General features: G+C 33.0%; 1 protein-coding gene across 3 annotated transcripts in view; it reads left to right on the top strand.

Moving 5' to 3' along the window:
- Positions 1–19,767, top strand: part of LOC131030144 (uncharacterized) — a 144,356-nt gene that overhangs the window by 75,941 nt on the left and 48,648 nt on the right. For 2 of the 3 annotated variants that reach the window (XM_059210951.1, XM_059210949.1), the window contains exons 10-13: positions 10,265–10,356; positions 10,459–10,716; positions 10,847–11,476; positions 11,575–11,686. In XM_059210951.1, coding sequence (XP_059066934.1) covers positions 10,265–10,356; positions 10,459–10,716; positions 10,847–11,476; positions 11,575–11,686 — 1,092 coding nt within the window. The remainder of the gene's footprint in view (positions 1–10,264; positions 10,357–10,458; positions 10,717–10,846; positions 11,477–11,574; positions 11,687–19,767) is intronic. The other variant, XM_059210950.1, reaches the window with a different exon arrangement.

The raw sequence follows: 19,767 nt of genomic DNA on the forward strand, positions 1-19,767 counted from the left end.
AGGGAAGAGAGTGGAAGGGAGGAATTAATAGACATGGGGGTAAGGAGGGAAGGCAAGGTAGATAAGGAGAGATGGGTGGAAAGACCTAGAGAAGGGAGATGTAGAGAGGTTAGGGGGAGAGAGATGTTCACAAAGAGAGAAATAGTTTTAAGGAGATAGGGAAAGAGATGTAGAGTGAGGTAAAGAACTAAAGAGTCAAGAGACTTGGAGCCTAAGGAGAGAGGGTTGAGAGAACTAGGGGGAAGATAAAGGTGAGAGAAATAGATGGGGAGAGAGGTGGGTAATGAGATAGGGATGGAGAGGTAGAGAGGTAAAGATAGAGGGAAGGAAAGACCTATGGATGGGGAGAGATACAGGGTGGGAGAAAGAAGTAATGATCAAGAGAATAGAGAGAGTGGAGAGAAACAATAAGAGAGGGAGAGAGAAGAAGAGAGAGAGAGGGAGGAAGGGATAAAGATGAGGGTAAGGAATCAAGGTGAGGTACAAAAGGAGATAAGGTGGGAGAGACCTAGAGAAATAAAGGTAGTGAGGCAGAAGCATGTAGAGAGAGAGAGAGAGAGAGAGAGAGAGAGAGATCTAAAACCACTCCCAAGCATCCTACAAATATATACATGAAATATAACTAAAATTACAAGTCACATTCCAATGTCTTTTTCCTTTTATATTGAAATGCGACTTATACTTAAATGTTATATTTGATGTATATATTTGGAGATACACAGTAAAAGAGAGACAATTTGTACTTTTCAAAATGGAAATGCAATTTCATTTTGTGCTCGCCTTATTTGGCGCACACCAAATATGGTGAGTACCTTATTTGATACCTGCCAAATGGCTACTATTTGGTTCCCCATCTTGGTGCAAGTTTACCTATATATATATAATAAGTTGAGAGATATCCTTCTCGAGACTCCTAGTTCACATTAATGTGAAAAATTGATTAAAATATGCACCTCAAGAATGATATCCCTCAGTCTATTTTATTTATATTATTAAATATACATTGAGCTAATCAATGATAGTGTTTTGATATAATGTTTATTTAAATACTTGAATTTTAATATTCTCCTTCATTTGATTTAAACATTGTAACTCATTTGTTACTCCCCTTTTTCTTGAGTGCGAAATGCATTTACCTATATATTTTACTAGCTTTTCCCATATTTCTTTCCTTCCTTTTCTTTGCACATTAACTTCTAAAAAATATTAGAATTATATTATTATCTCATTTATTCTTATTTTCATGTACATCATCATCTTTGAATGTATTTAGAACAAAGGAATTCACCTATCCATTCGCTCATTTTTTCCACTTTCATAATTTGATTTGATTTGATTTGGAAATATTAGAAGTGAAATAAATATTTTTCATTTGTCTCCATTCACTTCCACTTCCTCCCTCTTAAGTTTTAAATTCACCTACCCAACCAACAATATTAAAGTCCTTTAATATTTGAATGAAATATTTCTCTTTGCTTGTTTCTCTTCTCCAATGCAAATATTCAATTGAATCTACCATCTAAATTTATAATATTTTGAAGATTTCTTTGTTTCTATAGGATCGATTTGAAGCTTGACAACATTGCTTTAATTTTTTTAAATAATCAAATTATTAGAATATTAATATACATTGCATTGACAAAGATTAGTGACAAATATTTTGTAGGATCAATTTGAAGCTTGACAAATTTGCATGAAATTTTTTAAAATAATCAAATGATTAGAATATTAATATACATTGCATCGACATAAATTTTCCCCTCATCTTTTAAATTTTGTCATATTTTCATTAATTGTTTGATCCAAAGATATAGACTTAAAATTTAAAACATGAAATGTCTCCTTTACACATAAAGATTCTATAAAATGATTGTTTTTTCACATAAAAAGTTTTATGCATGGGAAAAATAAAAATAACATTTTCTGGAGTTAACTAATGACAGTGGTTTCATATAATTTTTTCTTATTAATTTTTTTGAAAATTTCTTAGACCATGGATTTGATAAGTTCAATAGATCAAGTTTAAAATTGTAGCATATTAAATTGTAACCGGTACAATTATTACCTTATGCTTGTGCTCCTATTTTAGTGTGTCTTATCTCCATTCCCCTAGGTCTGTTTTCATCCTCTTTACTCCAACTTTGATGTCACTTATTGACATCACTAAGTGGGCCCCATCCTGGAGTTTCCTTCCCTCTGTATTTGAGTTGCTGGTTCTATTTTTTGAGGACTAGGGTGTGGAGCGCACAGGTCCTAGATTAGGGCACCCCAAACTACCCTAGACTCCCTTAAACAAGTCCATATTTGAATTGGGGTAGGCTCTATCCATCCCCAATTGATTTTGGTCCTCATGGCTACACTTGACCGTTAGAGGTCGACCTAATTGGTAATTTACTTAGGAAACCCTACATAAAGATATCCTACCAATTCATTTGAGCATAAGGAATATACTCCATCATTTGTGCATCTATGAAGCATTCATCAACCAACATTTCATCCTTGAAGCATTATGGAGCAAAGTTACATTAATCTTCATGCAAGCATGTGTGTTTGATTAGGTCTTTCATGTTCATGTATTTTTCATGCCATTATATTCAACATTTGTGATTCTATTGACCATTGTAGGTCTAAGGTATATTTTATAACATTTACTTCAGTATTTGCATTATTCAATTCAAGGTTAATTCTTAAACCCGGGTTTGACCCAAGGAAAACCCCTATCCACAACCCTTTCTTGCCTACTTTTGTGTGTAAGGAATTGACTCACGAGCTGTGCTCAGAGGTTTCGATAGAGTTGATGATGACGAATAGGTTCATCTTTTGACAAAGCAAAAATTGGAGGACCAAGGTGAATCTCTACTACCTGGTCTCAAAAAAATAGCTCGAACTTTCAAGAGAAAATTTTGATTCTCTTCTTATGTCCAAAGCCCTGTCTATGGCTCTGTTGGACATTTGTATCAATCTTTTTTTACGGTTTCATCTCAATTATCCCTTGTCTTGCCCTAATTTCACAATTCACATCCAAGTTTCAATTATAGAGAGGGTGGAAAACTAAAAACCTATGAATCTAATTAGAATTTTGGCTCTTTCCTATTTGGATTGGATCTAGATCTATTGGATTCACCCCTTTCTCAATGTGTTGGTCCCGTCGGTTAGATTAGTGGTTTTATTATCTTAATTAGTGAAACCCTAATTAGTGGTTTTATTATCTTAATTAGTGAAACCCTAATTATTGGTTTTATTATCTTAATTAGTGAAACCCTAATTTTTTCCCACCAACACATTCTAGTGAACTTTATGCTTCTTACATTGCATTAATTCTAATTTTCAAATCTGATTTGGGGTGTTTTCATAATGGAATTTACTAAATCTGATTGGTTATTTATTTCACATATGATTAAATTGTTTCTTAGTTACATTTATCAAAATCATGCATTGGATAATGATTTCTTTCATTTTACATTACTTATTTTCATCCATAATACTCTTGTATATTGCATCTTTCAAATTTCAAAGATATGTGTTACTCATAAGTCATCTCTTGAAAATATTTAATCCATATTGTATGTTGTTTTATGATGATATTTTTAAGAAAATTTATTACATATTTATATATCACTTTAAAATTTTTGTAGACAATTATAATCCTAACCATAACCTCAACCCCAATTTTGTGACTTGACAAAAATGGTATTTAAATGAAGGATATTAAATGAGGTATGACCAAGGTTTCGACCAACCCAACCCCCAATCCATAGGTGACCTACTTAGGCTCATAAAAATGAAAAAAAAAAATTAAAGACCTTACGACCCCTCTAAAAACCCATTAAATGTTCCATTTAAATTTTATTATTTAGACATAAAATAACTTAATTTCCAGCATAACATCAACAAGACTTTACATAATCATAACATTCACAAAATCCACATTATATAATACACATCAAGAATATAATACTATGGTCCCTCCGTATGGAATGAGTTTGACTACACATGGCTTGGATACATGGGGTCACTCGATTACCTCTAGTATTATGGCCATGGAAGGTTGGTCTCTCTTCTTCTCTCTTATGAGGGGACTTTTTCCTCACACATGGGGTTTTGTCCTTCTCATTCTTCTTTGAGAGTTCTTTTGTATTATCGTCTATTCTGGGGAGGATTTTTTTCTCATTGGGTTTTTCTCTCTTTCTCTATTTGTGAGAGATTGTGTTGCATTTGTACATGGGTATCTAACATGGCCTAATAGCCAGAACCCATCTTGCATTGTTAGCTTGAGTCTACATTCCCCTAAGTTGTACTTAAGGGGGGTTGTTAGTGTAAATTATGTCTCATAATTACACTTTAGTTAAGTTGACTTAGGATAATGCATTCACTGTAGTTTGCATATGAGACACTTAGAGAAGTGTTCATCTAAGGAACTAGGTTGTAGGAGAAATTCCACCTTTTGTGGTGTTATCTTGTTATCTCATTCCATCTTCGGTGGGTGATCCACCTTTAGTAGAATATTATATTATTTCTCCTACCTACCCTTATATCTCATTGGGAAAAATGTCTTGATTGTGTGCTCTCATTTCCCTATAGCCTTGCTTTTATAAGCAGACTCATGTACATTATACTTAGTTGGGTATTTTGCATTCTGACACGGATACAATTTATTTTTGTCACATTTGTTCTCTCTTATGTGATATTCATTTAGACTCTAGATCTTGGGTTTCTAGGGGCAAATTCTCACAATTCTACATATTCTCATTCACATATTAGTCCAATTAAGAATTAAATACTCGAAGAAATATTTTAATTAAGTTATATATGTACATATGTTCAAAACATTTCAATATAAAGTAACATCATATTCATAATGTTTTTATTGGAAAACATGATTTTAACCATTGCATTGCATAATTTCAATTAATTTATAATGCATTTAATCATGGTACATACTATTGCTAGCATAGTAATCTCAATATTTTCACATTAATACACAATCTTTACACATTTATTATCCATCAAGTCATCTAAATTTTCTCATAAGCATCATATTACAAAATATGTCTAACTAACAACAACCACATAATTACAACACAAAATTCACTTAACTCATCTAACTGAACAATGATGAGAAAATACATGATTTATAAACAACTAATCTAATCAGGCAATAATGATAAAACTAATAATTCAAATGTAATTCATCTAATCTAGCAATAATGATAAAATCTTTGATTTATGAGCATACATAACCCTAATATAGGTCTAGATAAAAAATAAGGAATGTCCATGTCCATCTAACGATAGGCATCACATCCTCCCCCTCTAGGATTTAACTTCCTCCTGGAAGTCATCATAAAGATGAGGATATGGAGACCTCAATCATAAGGTATGGGTGATCCCACAGTAGTGGGTTACACTTTTTAGCCAACTTTGACATTGAAATCGACAGTTTGCTTCAGATCTTTACTTTCTAAAACCTATAGCAGCTAAACCAATAAGAATTTTAAGATGAAGTAAACTACTAATTTATGATATTTTTCATATAGATTCTAAATATATATATTTTTTAAATAATTAGAAATGAATTGTCCATATTTTTATGTAACTTTGAACAAATCAATATTTATAGTAATCAACAATTTTCAGAAGAGATATTTATTTGGTAACACATAACATTTTTTATAGCAAGAAGGAAATTCTAATTTTTAAAATTTAGAATTGACACACCAATATCTAGTGAATGGATATTTTTTCATAATTTTTTGTTATATATATATTTTTTTATTTAATTTTTTAAGACATAGTAGTTGTAATTTGGAGAGAGGTGTATTCTGTAATGCATAACTTTATTTGTATGCATTTGAATTAACTTTTTTTTTCTGTTGAAATGAGGATATCAATACCTAGAGAAAAAATATTTTTTACAATATTTTATAAATTTTTCAAAATTTTCACATGTAAAACATAATCCTTAATGCTCAATGAAAAACCTACATTCATGAAAAATAAAACATAATTATATTGATGAAATTAAATATATAAAAAATTATACTATTTGGAAAGCTTATAATAAGAACTAAAGACTTAAAAAAACAAAACTTCTAAATTAATTCATTTAACCCCCCAAAAGCTAATGTAAAAGTGGTTTTTTATCAGCATTTTGATAGGTGCAAAGGAAAATCCATTGCAAGTACGATTTGTTAGCAGAGAAGTTCTATCAAATAAATTTTGATCTAATAGCCTTTGATATAACTCTCTTGAATTAATTATTGTAAATGGGACCTCTTAAAGCTTAAATCATTATATTTTCTAAAAAATATATGATTTCAGTAAAAATTAGGATGTACCAAAAAGTGTATTCCACTATTGTGGGATCACCGTATCCTTCAAGTAACTGAGACCTTATCACAATGGTCCCGGTGGACCTAGACTTGGTCCAACTCTCAACCTCAAAGGCCCAACATTTGGTGAGCCAAAATATGAATGTGCTCCAATGTTATTTTTTTGTCTGAGTCCACTTGTAAGGCACCCCATTCCAACACATGAGAAGCATCATGCACATAGCACCTTAGAATTGAAACATGAAATACATCATGCATGTGTTACAAACTAGGTGGAAAATTTATATGATAAGCTATGAGACCTATCTGCTCTAGTATCTCGAATGGACCAACGAAATGAGGTTCAAGATTAGAGCCCTTTCTATAATGGATTAGACCCTAATGTAGCCACATTCTCAAGAATATATGATTACCAACTAAGAAGCTCTAATCAACCCTCTTGAAATTGGCATACTTATTCTAATGATCCCATTCCTCTTGTAAATGTTGTTTGATCAAGTCTACTTGACACTCTATATCTTGTAACAACTTTGATCCAATGTCCAATCTATTCTCTATCTTATTTCAAATCAAGGGAGCTCTGCAAGGTCTTCCATATAATGCCTCAAATGGTGTCGTACCTAACTAATTGTTATTCCCATTATTATAGAGAGGTAAACCAAATAAAAATAATTCTCCCAACTAAACTGATGATCCATCATGTACACATGTAACATATCCTCCAACAGTTCGTTCCCCCTCTTTATTTGTCTATTTGTGTTAGGATGATATGCTGAACTAAAGTTGAGCTATGTGCCCAAGGCATACTACAAGGAATACCAAAATTCTCAAGTGAATAAGGAGTCACTATCTAAGATGATCTTATAAGGAACCCCATGTCGCAGGAAACAATATCATCAAAGAACACCTTTTCTAATCCTCAAGTTGAGTATGTAGTATGTAATTGCATTAACTGTCAAATAGTCACTATGATGGCATCATGTCATCATGGTGTGAAAGGAATACCAATTATTAAATTCAATACTATGGTGTCCCATTTTTATTTTATAATATCATCGAGTTGGAGAAGACTTGCTCAATGTTGGTGTTTTTTCTTAACTCTTTGACACTCAAGAAAATGAGTCAAAAACTCTGTAATATCTTGTTCTATTCTTACCCAATGGGATATTCGTCAAAGATCAACATGCACAAGTTTGATCTTTTGTGACTCATACACAATTACTCTACCCTCCTGCATAAGTACGATACCTAAGCCATCTAATGAAGCATTTGTGCAAAGCACAAAGTGTATTGAAGGATCTAGTATTGCTAAGATATGAGGACTAGTGAGGCACTCCTTGATGATCTGGATGGTTCTCTCACACTCGTCTATCCACTAAAACTTCTTCCCTTTCTATTGAAGAGAAGTAACAAAATGTACAATCCAAGAGAATGCCTCTACAGAACATCAATAGTACCCTACTAAGCCCATGAAACTCCTAATCACTATCACTGAATTAGGTGTTAGCCACTACAAATAGCTCTAATCTTCGATGGATCTACTAAGATACCAACATCATGTATGGAATGACCTAGGTACTAAATCTTTTCTTGGAAGAAATTACTCTTTGATAAGGTATCATACAACTGCTACTATCTCAAACATTGCAACACTTGACTCAAGTGCTCCTCGTTCTCCTCCTTAGACCATGAAAAAATTAGAATGTCATCCCAAACCACAATCATAGAGTGATCCAAAAGGTTCAAAATACCTCGTTCTTGAGACTCATAAACACTACAGTGGCATTCATTACACCATAGGGTACCAATGTGAACTCATAATGACCATATCTAGTCTTGAATGTAGTTTTATATATATTTTCCTTTGCAATCCTCAGTTGGTGATATCCAAACTTTAGGCATGTGTTCAAAAATAGTCTATCTCCCTGCAACTAATCAAATAAGGCATTGATCCTAGGTAGTGGTTAATGACTCATGATCTCCACATTATCCAATTATCTCTAATACATACATAGTCTAAGAGATCTATCTTTCTTAATGAAGATGAAAGCAGTGCCCCAAGGTGAGACACTAGGTCAATTTTTTCCCTTCTCTAACAACTCCTCTAACTAAATCTTGAACTCACTAAGCTCATGAGCCATTTTGTAAGGTTCTCTCAATACTAGCTCAACTCCTAGTACCAATTCAATATAGAAATAAATCTCTCATGGGGTGGAAGGTCCAAAGTGAATGCATTTGCATGCTCCCTAAGAATGGGATGATCATCCAAGAGTGCCCCAACCTCCTCCTTCATCATCATTAATGGTGATGGTTAATAATTGACACCTCTTCCACAAACGCGACTTTAGCTACATAGTGAATATCATGCAAAGGGAGACATGTCTCTAAAATCCCTATAATCATTGTCGGTATATTATGGTCATCTACACACAACAATAATCCATCTTAGTTCGATATGCATTGAGCCAATCCATACCCAATACTACACCATAAGAACCTTATGGAACAACACAAAGGTCAACTAAAATGGTAAGGTCACTCCAGCTTGGCCCTTGGGGCTATCTCAACATCCCACCTATCATCCTACCTAGATGGAACTTGCATGCTATGCTTCACTACATATGGAGAAATAAAGAGTTAGATGCCCCAAAATCAAATAAAATAGAAACAAGTGTATTACTAATGATATTTTGTGTACTTTATGCCAATGCAATAGAAAATTTAATGTATTTGATGGTATGAAGAAGACCGGATATTTCATATATGTCATTGGTGTTGTTTGTAGATACATGATGAATCTAGGTAAAGGGAATTGTACAAGAGTGAAATGGGTTCTTCGGTGTGTTAGAGACATAAGTGATTATTGCATAATCTATAATTTTGGTAGCTATTCAATGTGATTATGTTGATTCAAATATTATAGGTGATTTGGAGAAAAGGGGATCTACTAGGTTATATCTTTACTCTTGTAGATAGAGCTATTTGTTGGACGTGAAAGCTTCAAAAATAGTTGCTTTATCCACAATTGAGGCAGAGTATATGTATGTCTCACATGATTGTAAGGAGGTGATTTGGTTGAAGGGTCGTTTGAGTGAGTTTGAAAAAGTGTAGGACAAAGTGATTGCATTTGTGATAGTCAAAGTGCTATTCATTAGACTAAAAATCAAGCTTATCATAGGAAGACCAAACATATTGAAATTAAGTACCATTTTGAAAGATAGGTTATTGATGGAGGTGGAGTAACTCTTGAGAATGTTCCTACACCTAAAAATTATAAAGATGTATTTACTAAACCATTATTGTTAGAGAAGTTGAGGTGGAGTTTAGCTTCTTTTGTCTTGTAAAAAAAGTGATGAATGGGCATGGGCAGATATCAAATAAATTGTTATTAACTACAACAATATAACAATTCTTATCTTATCATTTAGAAATACAGTTTGTTTTTTTATTTGTAGTGTTTGAGAGAAAATTCCTTATTTCTTTAACAAAATAAAACTAGTTTTTCCTATGTTTGGTGGTTGTTGTTATCTTGAAGATATTCTATATATTTCTATTGATTCAAAGAGAAAGTTATTTGAATATAATGTAACTATGATAGAAGCTGTTGTGAAGATTGTAATTTGTTTTCTACCAATACGAATACCTATACCATGGTCCATGGAAATTTCCTTGACATATTGTCAAAGTTTTACCACATAGATCTGTGTCTTCTCTATTATTCGGTTCTTCTATTATATATTCCTCATTACTTATTTACAACTAATTTGTGCTATAATATTTGATAATTCAGAATTTAACTTCTGCTTCCACAACATTTTCAATATCATATATCTTTAAAAAAAACTATCTATAATAATTTATAGTAAATGTAAACCATAAGATATATCTATAGCGGAAGTCAGCTAACTTGGCTTCACTAACATCTTTTGTAGCGTGCAAGACTGTGGAAGCCATCTCTCACCTCGTTAAACTCTCACCAAGGTATCATGTCCCTTGTATGCAAGGAGAAACACGCATGTGCCAGGTTAAACCACCTCGCTGATTTACTTTCTATAACTCAATTCGTTTTGTTGTTTATTCTCACGCATATATATACTTATGTATTAATTGTCTATATTGGCTGCAGAAGATTGTAGATCTCTTCAATACTAATGTTCATCCTAACGAAAAGGGAATCAGCATTTTAGGATTATATGGAATGCCGGGCCTGGGTAAAACGACACTTGCCAAGGCTTTCTGCAATGCTTATTTGTGGTATTTTTCTGGCAAAGTATGCTTGCTGCAATTTTGTGGAGGAAACGCATTGGACAGAGGAAAGCATGCCTTGCGGTATCTCACTCAATTCCCTACGTGGAAACTCGAATCAATAAAAAGCAAAGACAATGTAAGCCTTTTTGTATATTTTCATTTTGTTTGGAGGATGTTCTTCCTTCCTAGTCGAATTGTCTTTGGTCTTCAAGAAACTATTGCACAAAACGTGTAACTTACAGTTTTTTTAATTATATATCTTACAGACACATTATATATTCAATACACTTGTGAAGGGCCAAGAAGTATTGTTGGTTCTGGACAATATCACGGAAGATAGTATAGACGAAGTGAGACATTATCTTGGAGCAGAGTTGGGAAGAAAAAGCTGTATCCTTTTGATTTCACGAAGCTTAGATGTTCTAAAGAATTTCAAAATTGACTCACACTCATGCATGCGTGCCCCAAGTCTGGAACAGGAAGAGGCCATAGCAATCTTGTTACAAAAAATGTACCTAAAGGACCCAGCGTTAGGGGCAGAGGAGAGAAGTCATGTCTCGAAGTGTGCAAACATGTGTTATTTCAAAGGGGACACCAATTCTGCTCCAACATTTCATCCCTTAGCTTTGAATGTTTTTGGCGGACACTTGTTCAATAAACACGGTTGCCTTTTGTCAAAATGGGTTGATGAGATAGATGGCTTCGCAAATGGAGCTCGTAATGATTTGGATGGCATGTTTGTTGTGGTGGAAAAAGCTTTTGATGATATGGATCCCAGATGCCGCAGCATATTCATGCTTCTCACTAGACACACGCCACACAATATGTGTTACGACAAATTTGTTGAGTGGATAGCACTCAATTGCAACGAAGAGATCTCGTATATCAAGGAAGCAGTGAGTTCAATGTTTTGCTCATCTTTATTCAGTTTTGTGATTGGGTTTTTTTAATAATTTGACAAATCTTTCAACTGTCTTTTTAATTGTGGTTTTAGGTAGAGGGCTTACGTAGAAATGCTTTTCTTGAAGAAATTCGACCTCAAATTTTTATACATGACTACATCAAAGAGTTCGCTCAAACAAAATATAATAATTACTGCGATGAGGGTAAGGGTTTAATACCTATTTGAAATGTTATATTGAAAAATGAATTAGAATGTTTCTAAATTCTAAATTTTAATTTCAATATATATGACTCTGCATTTGGCATTTTATTTTTAGAATATTTTGATAATATCAGAATGTACAATATTACAAATTAGATTTTATTAATTAATTTAATAAACATAGTTGATTAGTTGAATGTAAAATAAGTAAATTTGGAAAATTAAATGAGGGAAGATGCATTTATTTAGTTCTTGAAACAACAAAAAAGTGTAATAGCTAAGGAGTGTAGAATCGTTTTGACAATGCTCAAATTATGATATCCTTGGCGTGCTCACTAACAAAGAATTATAACAAGTGTGGAATCCTATGGAAGTGCAATTGAGCTATGTGAGATTGATTCATGCTCAAATGAGTTATTTGTTGTGTGCAAATATATTCTATAACCTTTGAGATTTATCTAGCAGATTGTGTACTTTTGAGACTTGATTTAGTGCCATCTCTACTTTTACTAATATGCAAGGGCTGGGATTATATAAAAATGCCTAAGGGAAGCTATTGGATTTAAAGGTTCAAACACTCCTCAATCAATCCCCTTTCTTTACCAACTATATAACCTTTGGTGAATAACCATACATAATGCAAAATTGAAGTATGCAATGTCAGAGATGTTTGTAATGCAAACACAAATTCTCTTTAGTTCTCTTAATTGAAATGTTCCTAGTTTGAATGTGAATGGTATTTGAATCTTGGAGCTCCTAGGATGAGTAGTATGTTTTCTTCTTCAATTGTATATGATAGGGTTTGATGTAATTGTCAAAATCCCATTCATTTAATTTATGGATTTGGGGGTATTTAAAACAATTTGCAAGAAGGAACTATGAATCATGTTTGGGGATGTCTTCCAATGGTTTTAATAGTTTTGAGAACCACAAGTTCTATTTTGATATTTTAAGATTTCAGGTTGCAAGAAAATCAAATACTAATCTACCATACTAATAGGACAATAAATATCTACTCTATCATACATCATAGAAAATAAATATCTAATATATTACATTATGGATATAAAAATGTTTACAACACTCCACACGCTTTTAGAAATAAAATGTTACTCTACTTGCAAAAATGAAATATTATTCAACACACTTGCAAAAAAGAAACACTGATAGATACTTCACACTCTAATAGCATTCATGGAATCATAATGGAAATTCTGAAAAAAAAATGATGTCTATGAAATTGAACATGAGATGATAGATAACACTTATGATGTCAATACAACAATTGAAAATTAACAACTATGACAAATGTAAAAGATTATAACATCAACACAATTGAAAAATGATATAAGGCTAACCCCTATCAAATGAGTGGACTCAAATCTCCTTTAGGAGGGATTTGGATCTTAGTTGAATATAGCTGAACTTATTTTCATCAAAAAGGTGCCAAAAGGGGGTGAATTGCAAAAATAGAAATGTTTTGTCTAAAAATAACAATAGGAACTTAAATACCAGAATGTAGAATTCTGTTGAGATAATGCTTTGAACTATATGTATCCAACATTGTTCCATAAATAGATTTCAAGGATGAGAGACTAATAGTGAACCAATTAGATGGTGCTCTCAACTATATATATCCGACATTGTTCCAAAAGATAGATTTCAAGATGAGAGACTAATAGTGAACCAATTAGCTACAACAAGAAATTCCTACTCAAGGCTAGATCAAGTTCAGATCATCTAGTGTAGATATAGTCTCTCCTTTAAATTCAACCTCATGTAATCTTCTTCATTGAAGTCTATTATGCATTTCTTATCCTCCAAAGAAATTGGCAGTATATTAGATCATGTGTTCCACTCCAAGATGTACGTTAGCTATTAGGTTGCACAGAGGAACCTTTCTCTAATGCCAATTGTTGAACACAACTAGATACTGAGAGGGGGTGGTGAACCAATATCATAATAATCTTTAAACTTTTCAGAACATCTTATATTAAAAGCCTTACTTCATGAACATATCATATCTGCAACAATGGAATAATGAGAGAATATAGCGAAGAACACATATTTGCACATGAGGACACTAGATTTATGTGGAAAATCCAACAAGACAAAAGCCATGGTGAGAAAGTTCCTTGAATCTACTATCCAAATCCAGCCTCACAATAATAGAAAATAGGGTTACAACCATGTTTGAGGGCACAACCCAAGGAAGCACCAACTCTGTGAAATGCAATTTTTTAGGAATGTAATATGACTGATTCTATGGCTCTATTCCACTGGTTAGTGAACAATAATTCTGCTTTGCATCATTAGCTTCTTCCAACTACTACCTTGAGCATTCACATATATATATATACATATATATATGTATATATATGTACATATATATATGTATGTATATGTGTGTGTATATATATGTGTGTGTGTGTGTGTGTATATATGTGTGTGTGTGTGTATATATATTCATTTAAAGCATCTATTGGATCAGCTTCAAAGTAGTGCATAGATGAAACATGCAACACCACACAAGTCAGCCACAAAACACATATGCCAGGAGAGATAACACATTCCAATCTAAAATAATGTTAAACTAGGCCCAAAAAGATCTCTGTACATCCTCCAAAGTGGCATGAACACATTGAAACATGACATGAGTTTAAAAAACATGTCACGTCATCCCACTAACCATTGGTCACACAAAGTAAGAACAGTAAACTACTTGCATACCAAAATCATGGAGAAAGCTCATGTGCTTCAAACCTTAAGCACTTATGAGATATGTAGAGAGTCCACATAGTCTCATGCTGCTAAAATGCACAACCTTCTATTGGCATAAGTACATAACCACTTGTATAGATGAAGACAAAGCATACTAGTTTGGCTGTATCACCTTGACACTTTAAAAACTAAACTTTCAGTACACCGAGTTTTTTTTTAAACTGAATAGAAGATACCTTAGATATCTTTGATTGTGTCTTCAACACCACTTGACCATGTTGTTCAGTATGGTGAAATGTGGAGCATTCTGACTTTTCCTATGAGAGCCTTTACTGTGCCTTAGTATAGTATAGTACATCGTCATCTCTAACTTTCTCTATGGAAGGAGTTGTGGCACTAAACTTTGGGAATGGCATCTTTATAGCTATATTATGAACTTCTAAGATGCAAAATAATATCTTTCTATTTGAAATAATGCTGACCAAAATACTGTCTCTCTAACTTTGGAATATGAATTGTATTCTATGTACCTTACCACTATGTCCAATACACAAAACTAACAAGATGTAATTGTTTAAATCTTGAAAAAAATATCAAGTCATCTGTACTGACATATGCATCTTACTTAGACCTCAAAATAGTACTTAGAAAGACATTGACTCATCAAAGATACATTGATACTCAATATGGACATGAATTTTAAAAGATATGGTAAAACTGTGTACGAATAATACTTCTATCTTCCACATCATCGCAATGTTGAAATGAACCATTGGACATCAGTGAAAACACATAGCATTGGTTGACATTAAAGACAAAACTCTGCTATCACATCTACAACCAAGGGATCTCGTCATAGTCCACCAACTGATACGAAGATCTATTATTAACTTGTAGACTTGTAGAATGACTTGACAAGGCAAAGCTTATGAAATATCAACTTCAAGTAGAATGTGAGAAAAGGAAATATAGCCAAAAGATTTGGTGTTTCCAATTTTATGTGGTGGATATTATCTTGAAATTATAAACCTCTTGCACTTACCCAAGTATGTTCTACCAAATTTCGGGACACTAAAGATGATTTCTAAATTTAAGGATATCTTTGATGATGACAATCTAAAAGACTAAGAAAGATTGTAAAAGGAATTTCATAATTCTTTTAGTTAGAAATGAACCTATTTTGTCTTGAATAAATCCCTATACAATTTGAATTTTTCTATTTCTTCTAAATTTTATAATGAGATATTTATGAATGTCGAATGGAAGGATGGTATTGTGTTTGATTAGATGTTTACAAAAATATTGTTGGGAATGTGAAGTCCAATAGTCACACGATCTTTTTCTTCTCTCAACTCTTTGTTTCATAGCTGCATATGATTGTATAAATGGATGCGTACAATGCATGTGCTAGTATATTGGTGTATTAGTTAATAGATTTTTTTTCTTGCTTTCTCATGGATGTAGCCTTTAATGGTGAACCACACAATTTGTTATATTATGTGCTTATGTTCTCTTTGTTTCTATTCTAGTTTATTTGTTCTTTATATGTTTTCTCTTCTCATTTAAAATTACCAATTTGTATTAGAACTTTGTTAGATTGAGCAGAGATGGAAGGAGGTGAAGTTTGGGAGTTGGATAATGGTTTTTCATTCTATGTATCTCTGTACTTCAAATATGGTTTAATGGGACTAATTGAATTTGTAGTTTTAGATGATGAAGTCGATTTAGTCATTGAAGAGTTTCTTAGCACTTTAAAGTTTGATGAATTAGACTCGATAGAGAGTGATGTTGTGCTTGAGTGAAAACTGAAATAATCTGTCATGAGAATTCAGCTGAAGAGGAGGATGCTGGATTTGTTTCCTTTTTGTTTCCTTTTAGACTCTTGATGTTTCTATAGCATAAATAAATGGTTTGAACAACTATGAACTCATCAAGAGTGATGTAGAGGAAATAAAAAGATATGATGGTGAAGAAGGCTATGAAGAAGCAGAGGGTAATCACGAGGACGCTGAAGTAGATGAATATGAGTTTGATGAAGATGTGAATGAGTCATATGATGTCAAGGATAGAGTGGATGACTAGGAAAACCAAATCGCGAGGCTAAAGGAGGAGAATTTGTCACTCACAAAGTGATTATTTTCTATGGAACATGAAATGGAGGATTTATTCCTTTGTATAATGAATTTGGAAAGTAAAAATACTAATGAGTGTATTGGCAAGAAACCATTCGATGACATGTTTGATGATGTTGGTCTTGGTAAAGTTTTGGATGAGTATCTTATTTGAAAATAAAGATGTCCAAAATGGTGGAGCTCTAAAAATGGAGCCTACTGATGAGGAGTAGTTGTCCAACAATCAAGAAGAAATGACCTAGCTGTGTACTAGCAGTGCCAGAGACTGCGTGGCGTTGTTTATTGAAGGGATTTTGTCAGAAGTAACACACATATTTCGAGAGAATGAAATGTCAATGACACAAGTAGAAGTGTCAAAGCACAGAGGAAAGGCAGTTAATGTTGTCTATGTGGCAGATGTTCGCCAAAAAATTAATTTTAATCCGCAGAATGCCATCTTGAAAGATTTACAAAAGTGGGACAAGAGGCTTCTTGATAAGAGAGTTTTTGACAAACCATTCCTTACACCCATGAAAGATTTTTTTTCCTTTCAGAATCATGGAACAGCTATGACTGGAAGCGTTGAGCAGGAACTATTAAAGTTGGTAAGGATGAAGAAGTGCTAGAGGATCCTCTAACTACGAGTATTGTTATTGGTTTAGAGATGTTTAAGAAAATAATTGAATAAGGAGAGGCTGAAAATAATGTCAATTTCCTTATGTGTGGACTGAAGCATGCTGGTGTCTTCCAAGCGTGTAGTCTTGTTTTGTATTTCTTTAGTTGGGATCCATTTGATGATCTCTTCCGAAGTTTTTTTTTATCCTTCGACTAGTTTGTTTAATCTTGGCAGTTTATTGAGATGCAAAAGAGGAATAGGCATGACAGCATGTGCATTCGATGGTGTAGAGGGTCAATAGTGGATGGAAGTTTGGGCTAGAGAAATTCCAAATGAGTTGGTTCTACCACATAGTGGTCAATTTAGTGAAGAAGTTTGGATGGCAATATGAGCCAAAGTTGTGTTAGTTTTGCATACTTACTTCCTTGATAGTGTCCTCCTTAGAAGGAGAGCATATGAGTAGATGATTGTATTATGTATTAAGGAGTGTCTTTTAAACCTACATAAAGTGGCATTTTTTAACATAAATATATGGGTGAGTTTATGCTTGTACAAGTAGTAGGAGATGTTTTTGATTCCGATTTGATTTGGAGAAGACTCATTTGAAACGTTCTTGAGCAGAGTCTGGCAAGTTAAAATATTCTCAAGGCCTGGTTGTAATGTAAGATTAGAAGTGGAAATGCAAGGAATGCCTCAGTGCCTGATTGTGCTAGTTGGACTTCAAGTGGGAGATTGTTGGGAAGGTTAAGTTTAATAGTCACATGATCTTTTGGCTTCTCCCAACTCTTCATTTCATAGTTGCATATCATTGTATAAATGGATGTGTACAACCCATGTGCTAGTGTAATGGTGTATCAATTAATAGATGATTTTCCTTGCTCTCCCTTGGATGTAGTCTTTAATGGTGAACCATGTAATCTGTTGTGTTATGTGTTTATTTTGTGTTTGTTGCTATTTTAGTTTATTTATTCTTTATGTGTTTTCTCTTCTTGTTTAAAATTAACAAATATTCTATGTCTTGCTTACCAATATGAAAAAAATGATTGTTCACTTGAATAATAACTATAATATTGATTAATATTCTTAGACATCTTTACAAATATGAGATCACATTTCTCACAAATCATTTAGAAACTTAATACATGAAGGACCTTTAGGAGAAACAATTGAGGGAACATCCATCAAGATCAAGATTATGGAAGATATATGAAAATGGTAGTATACGTACTAGAGTCGTGAAAAATGGAGAATTAGTAATTTGTGTAAGCATGTTAATCCTCTCAAAATATGTATATGATTTCTCAAAAATTTTAAAGTCGGAATGATGAAGGCAGATCCCCGTTAAAATATTAGAAAGAAAATACACATTGACAAAGCTTGGAATACATGCGCCTCGCCAATAGAATACGTAGTTGAGCCAAGGGTTCAATTCTCGTGTAAAGATGACTTTAAACGAAATGGAACGTTTGAAATGTTTAATGAGAAACCATTAATATTTAAGGGAAGGTCATTAATGTACAAATGTATTCTTAAAAATAGTTAGCTCTACAAAACAATCTCTCTCCCTCTCTATGCACTTGAAAAATACTATGGAGACTCATCTGAACAGATTCCATGTGGACAATTGATGCTAAACTCTCAGTTTCAATAGTTTATTGCGAGATCCACCATCATATTCACCATGCGCTACCATCCAGCGATCAAAGTCTTTGTACTCAATAAATCTGTAGTTAAATATAGTTAATAATAGAACTAGATTTAGATAGTATGTCTTAATTGCCTGTTCTAATTCTGGCTGAATAATGTATGCCCATGCATAGTTAATTTCTTGCTAGCCTAATTTAGTTTGTAGCATATAGTTTGTTTTTATTTTGGAATTATAGTTAGTTTTTTCCACCGAATAATGCATGCTTTTCATGCTCTATTTTTGGCAGTGAGTTCTCAATTTTACATGCTACAAATTGTAATTTTAGAGTTGTAGAAATCTATATATGTAGACCTCTGTTTTGTTTTTTTTGTTTAATTTGAAATAAAGAATTTGTGTGTGTGCAATCCATCAGAACAGGGTACTTTGTTTTTAATATAAATTGTGATTTCTTTATTTCTGCAATTTGTTTATCGTTATTATTCATTTTTTCTATCATAAATATTTGAGTTTATCAGTTGGTTTTAGGAACAAGCAGCATATTTTAGATTCTATTATTGGTATCAGATTAGGTTATTTTGTTTTGCACTGAAGTTTTACTGTTAAAATTTTGCTAAAGTTAATCATGTTGAATTCTAATACCATGCCCGTTCCAGAATTTGATGGGAATGAGTATGATTATTTGTGCATTAAAATGATGACCCTTTTTATAGGAAAAGATTTGTGGGAGATTGTTGAATCAAGTTACAAGGAGCCAATTAATTGGAGTGCCCTTTTCGTCAATTATAGAACAGCCAAGAAGGAGGCAAGGAAAAAGAATGCTCAAGCTTTGTTTTCACATTTAAATAGCTCTTGATAAGAGCTTATTTCCAAGAATTTCATAAGCAACAATTGTCAAAGATGCCTGTAAGACTCTAGAAGAAGCTTACCAAGGTAATGCTTAAGTTAAAGTTGTCAAGCTACAACAGTTGAAGAGAGAATTCAAGTAT

The sequence above is a fragment of the Cryptomeria japonica genome, chromosome 9, assembly GCF_030272615.1.
Source record: "Cryptomeria japonica chromosome 9, Sugi_1.0, whole genome shotgun sequence".
Classification (NCBI taxonomy): Eukaryota; Viridiplantae; Streptophyta; class Pinopsida; order Cupressales; family Cupressaceae; genus Cryptomeria; species Cryptomeria japonica.